Here is a 5,226-nt window from a genome sequence, read left to right as displayed (position 1 = left end):
AATCTCCTCCCAACCCCCAGAAACAGGGCACCCCCCGTCCCCTCCTACCTTGTAGGCTCTGATGAAGCGCATGAACATGGGGAAGAAGGTGGTGGGGGGACTGGTCTTGGGGTTCTCCCCGAAGTACTCCACGGCTGACTCGTATGCCTCCTGTGGGCAGAGACACCCCCATCCGGGGGGGCTGGGGCCAGGCAGCAGCACCCCATGGCCCACCACCTCCTTCCAGCCTCTCCCACCTCCCCCTCCCACCCTGTATCTCCTCCAGCTCCTGGCTCTCCTTCTGGAGCCACGTCCCAACCAGGACCTTCTCCCATGGGGCAGAGGCGTGAGCAGAGGGCACCCCGGGGTGTCCCCACGTAGGAATGGGGGGGCCCAATCCTGCCCCACGACCCCGCACTACCCCCAGCGCCCACCTTGGCGGTTTTGCTGTCAGCCTGCAGCTTCTCCATCACCTCCGTGTTGACCTTGAGGAAGTCCTTGAGCACGGGGCTGTCGTCCTGCCGCATGAACTCCTTGCGGGTCAGCTCCATCCCCTGCTGCAGGCTCCGCACGTCCTGCAACACGCTGTCCAGGGACACTGCGGGGAGGGCAAGCAGCGCCGGGGTCAGGGTGGGCTCGGAGACCCCCACACACCAGGGGGGGGCAGCCTGTCGTGACCCCCCCAGTACCCAATGGTGTTACCTGTGCCCGCCTTGTCGAGGAAGTGCAGCTCGGTGTGGAAGCCCGTCAGCTCAGGGTACTTCTCCGTGATGACCCGCACCAGGTAGTGCAGCAGCGTCTGCTTGCGGTCTGTCGACTTCATCTCCAGGAGCTGGGAGAGAGCGGCGTCAGCCCCCCCGACCCGCATCCCACCGCCCCACCTCACCTCTGCTCAGGGCAGGCTCTGGTGGGCCTCCATCCCCACGGCTGCTCCCTGCATCCCTCCAGCCCCAAATGGTCCCTCCATCCCTTCATCCCCAACTGCTCCCTGCATCCCTCCATCCCCACAGCTGGTTCCACATCCCTCCATCCCCATGGCTGGTTCCATCCCTCCATCCCCAAAAGGTCCCTGCATCCCTCCATCCCCAAATGGTCCCTCCATCCCGTCATCCCCAACTGCTCCCTGCATCCCTCCATCCCCACCGCTGGTTCCACATCCCTCCATCCCCATGGCTGGTTCCATCCCTCCATCCCCAAAAGGTCCCTGCATCCCTCCATCCCCACGGCTGGTTCCACATCCCTCCATCCCCATGGCTGGTTCCCCCATCCCTCCATCCCCAAATGGTCCCTGCATCACTCCATCCCCACAGCTGGTTCCACATCCCTCCATCCCCATGGCTGGTTCCCCCATCCCTCCATCCCCAAAAGGTCCCTGCATCCCTCCATCCCCACAGCTGGTTCCACACCCCTCCATCCCAATGGCTCATCCCACATCCCTCCATCCCCATGGCTGGTTCCCCCATCCCTCCGTCCCCACAGCTAGTTCCACATCCCTCCATCCCCATGGCTCATCCCACATCCCTCCATCCCCAAATGCTCCCTGCATCCTTCCATCCCCACAGCTGGTTCCACATCCCTCCATCTCTGGTCTCTGCATCCTTCCAACCCCATGGCTAGTTCTTGTGTAGCTCCATCCCTTTAGATCTTCCCCATGTCTCTCCATCATTACGGATGGTCTCTTCATCCCTCTGTCCCCACGGCTGGTTCCACATCTCTCCATCCCCATGGCTGGTTCCATCCCTCCGTCCTGACAGCTGCTCCCCGCATCCCTCCATCCCCACAGCTGGTCCCTGCATCCCTCCGTCCCCACAGCTGGTTCCACATCCCTCCATCCCCATGGCTCGTCCCACATCCCTCCATCCCCACGGCTGGTTCCACATCCCTCCATCTCTGGTCTCTGCATCCTTCCAACCCCATGGCTAGTTCTTGTGTAGCTCCATCCCTTTAGATCTTCCCCATGTCTCTCCAACATTACGGATGGTCTCTTCATCCCTCCATCCCCACAGCCAATTTCTGTGTCCCCTCCATCCCCACGGCTGGTCCCTGCATCCCTATAGGTCCTCTCCATGTCTCTCCAAACCCTACAGATGGTCCCTCCATCCCCACAGCAGGTTCCCACGTCCCTCCATCTCTACTGTCCCTCCACCCCTGAGGTGGTCCCCAGGTGGTGGCAGTGTCCCCTACCGCATCGAGGCTCTGCAGGCGGAAGCCGTAGGCTGCCCCACGTTTGCTGCTGTTCATGTAGTTCCCGAAGGCCAGGACAATCTGTGGGGACACAACGGCTTGGGGACACAATCCGGCACAGATGGGGCACCCTGGGGCAAGCACAGGGCCTACACAAGCACCCGTCCCAGCCCCACATCCCCCCATCAGGGCCACCACCCCCCAAACCCCTCACCTCGAGGATGTTGCGCAGTTTGCTGGAGGACTTGAGGGACATGGAGGCGGCGATGATGGCGTTGAGTTGCTGTGGGTGGGAGACAGCTGGTTCCACATCCCTCCATCCCCATGGCTCATCCCACATCCCTCCATCCCCATGGCTGGTTCCCCCATCCCTCCGTCCCCACAGCTAGTTCCACATCCCTCCATCCCCATGCCTCATCCCACATCCCTCCATCCCCATGGCTGGTTCCCCCATCCCTCCGTCCCCACAGCTAGTTCCACATCCCTCCATCCCCATGCCTCATCCCACATCCCTCCATCCCCATGGCTGGTTCCCCCATCCCTCCGTCCCCACAGCTAGTTCCACATCCCTCCATCCCCATGCCTCATCCCACATCCCTCCATCCCCATGGCTGGTTCCCCCATCCCTCCGTCCCCACAGCTAGTTCCACATCCCTCCATCCCCATGCCTCATCCCACATCCCTCCATCCCCATGGCTGGTTCCCCCATCCCTCCGTCCCCACAGCTAGTTCCACATCCCTCCATCCCCATGGCTCATCCCACATCCCTCCATCCCCAAATGCTCCCTGCATCCTTCCATCCCCACAGCTGGTTCCACATCCCTCCATCCCCATGGCTCGTCCCCCATCCCTCCATCCCCACGGCTGGTTCCACATCCCTCCATCTCTGGTCTCTGCACCCTTCCAACCCCATGGCTAGTTCTTGTGTAGCTCCATCCCTTTAGATCTTCCCCATGTCTCTCCAACATTACGGATGGTCTCTTCATCCCTCCATCCCCACAGCCAATTTCTGTGTCCCCTCCATCCCCACGGCTGGTCCCTGCATCCCTATAGGTCCTCTCCATGTCTCTCCAAACCCTACAGATGGTCCCTCCATCCCCACAGCAGGTTCCCACGTCCCTCCATCTCTACTGTCCCTCCACCCCTGAGGTGGTCCCCAGGTGGTGGCAGTGTCCCCTACCGCATCGAGGCTCTGCAGGCGGAAGCCGTAGGCTGCCCCACGTTTGCTGCTGTTCATGTAGTTCCCGAAGGCCAGGACAATCTGTGGGGACACAACGGCTTGGGGACACAATCCGGCACAGATGGGGCACCCTGGGGCAAGCACAGGGCCTACACAAGCACCCGTCCCAGCCCCACATCCCCCCATCAGGGCCACCACCCCCCAAACCCCTCACCTCGAGGATGTTGCGCAGTTTGCTGGAGGACTTGAGGGACATGGAGGCGGCGATGATGGCGTTGAGTTGCTGCGGGTGGGAGCAGAAGGGTGTGAGTCTCCCCACAGGATGCCACCCCCTGGCAGCCCCCCCCACCCACAGCCACCCCCTGTCCCCTCCGGCACCCACCGGCATCAGCAGCTGGGCCGTGTCGCTGAAGTTGCCCAGGAAGATCATGACGTTCATGCGCTCGGCCAGGCGCGGGATCCTGCTGAAGCGGATCAGGAACTGGTCCTCGTCCGAGAGCTCCTCCAGCGCCTGCTGCTCCCGCTCGAACTTCCCGATGAGCGTCCGCTCGTACTCGGTGGGCAGGAAGCGCAGCAGCAGCTCCAGAAAGTCCAGGCTCAGGGCTTGCTGGTCATACCTGCGGGTGGTGGGAAGCCCCCAGCACTGTCAGACCCTCAGCAGGTCCCTCAACGTCCCACGTCACCCATGGCTGGTTCCCATCTTCCCTCCAGCCCCATGGCTGGTCCCTCCATCCCTCTGTCCCCACAGCTGGTGCCACCACTCCTCCAACCCCAGCACATCCCACAGCATCCCAACCCCTGGGTGTAGCTGGGCTTGTGCCCGACCTTCTCCTGACCTTCTCCCGACCTTCTCCTGACCGTCTCCTGACCTTCTCCCAACCTTCTCCCATCTCCCATCTCCCACTCACGTCTCAATGGCTGTGCAGATGTCCTGGACGCTGCGGCCGCCCTTGCGAAGGGTGATGGCCAGGTTCTTGGCTCGGTTGGACTCCATGAGGGTGACCTTGCTGGGAGCCTTCTGCGTGGCCTTCACCTTGAGGGCACTGATGTCCACGGCGGGGCCCTGCGCCTTGGTCTTGAACTGCTCCTCAAAGTCACTCATGTCCAACTCCTGCGGGGAGACAGGGCTGAGGGCACGGTGGGGAGGTGATGCGGGACATCTGGGATGAGGTCAGGGCCAGAGGACCAGGACAAGGGGGAGAGGAGTGAAAGGATGAAGGTGGAGCAAAGAGATGAGGTCAAGATGCAGTGGTGAGAATGGAGCAAGGGGACAAGGACAGGGACAGGACAAGGGGACAGGGAGGGGGTAAGTAGGGGACCAGAGGATGAAGATGAGGAAGAAGACATGGACAGGATGTGAGGATGAGGATGACGCAAGGGGACAAGGACGGGGTGACAGCAGAAGGATGGCAGATCCCATGTTGTCCCTCTCCTGGCATGAAGGATCTGCTCCAACCTCCAGCTCCTCCAGCATGACACCACGGGTGGGTGCAAGGTGGGCACGGGGGGCAACATCAGCGTGGCTGCGGTGTGGCACTGGCCCAGCTGAGCACCCTGTGCCCAGACCCACCCTGGTTCCCATCTGTGTCCTCACCTGCAGCACCTTCTCGTCGTTGAGCTCGGTGAAGACGGTGCCATCGATCTGGCTCGGCTTCAGGGCCACCCAGTTGAAGACGGGCATGCGGAACTTGGTCTGGATCGGCTTCTTCACCTTCACTGCGGGGTGACGGGGAGAGAGGGGGGGGGCACGTCACAGGGTGGGGGGTCCCCAACCCACCCCAGGGTGCACCTTGTTGGGGGACATCCCCACCATCCCCGGGTCACACTCCCCTGAACCGTTGGTTGTGGGGGGGGCGCCCGGCGCGGCTGGGAGCTCCCCACCG

At 62.5% G+C, this 5,226-nt stretch overlaps 1 protein-coding gene across 1 annotated transcript in view; it reads right to left on the bottom strand.

The window, feature by feature from the left end:
* Window positions 1-5,226, bottom strand: part of FMNL1 (formin like 1) — a 16,442-nt gene that overhangs the window by 1,621 nt on the left and 9,595 nt on the right. The window contains 9 exon segments of the mRNA XM_014951512.1: window positions 1-6; window positions 50-150; window positions 414-577; window positions 682-811; window positions 3,344-3,424; window positions 3,558-3,626; window positions 3,726-3,960; window positions 4,252-4,454; window positions 4,938-5,216. The exon segment at window positions 1-6 is cut by the window's left edge and continues 94 nt beyond it. Of these exon segments, the coding sequence (XP_014806998.1) occupies window positions 1-6; window positions 50-150; window positions 414-577; window positions 682-811; window positions 3,344-3,424; window positions 3,558-3,626; window positions 3,726-3,960; window positions 4,252-4,454; window positions 4,938-5,216 (1,268 nt within the window).

The sequence above is a fragment of the Calidris pugnax genome, unplaced genomic scaffold (assembly GCF_001431845.1).
Source record: "Calidris pugnax isolate Ruff unplaced genomic scaffold, ASM143184v1 scaffold191, whole genome shotgun sequence".
Lineage (NCBI taxonomy): Eukaryota > Metazoa > Chordata > Aves > Charadriiformes > Scolopacidae > Calidris > Calidris pugnax.
The sequence above is the reverse complement of the archived record's forward strand: the minus strand, read 5'-3'. Positions and strand labels throughout refer to the sequence as shown.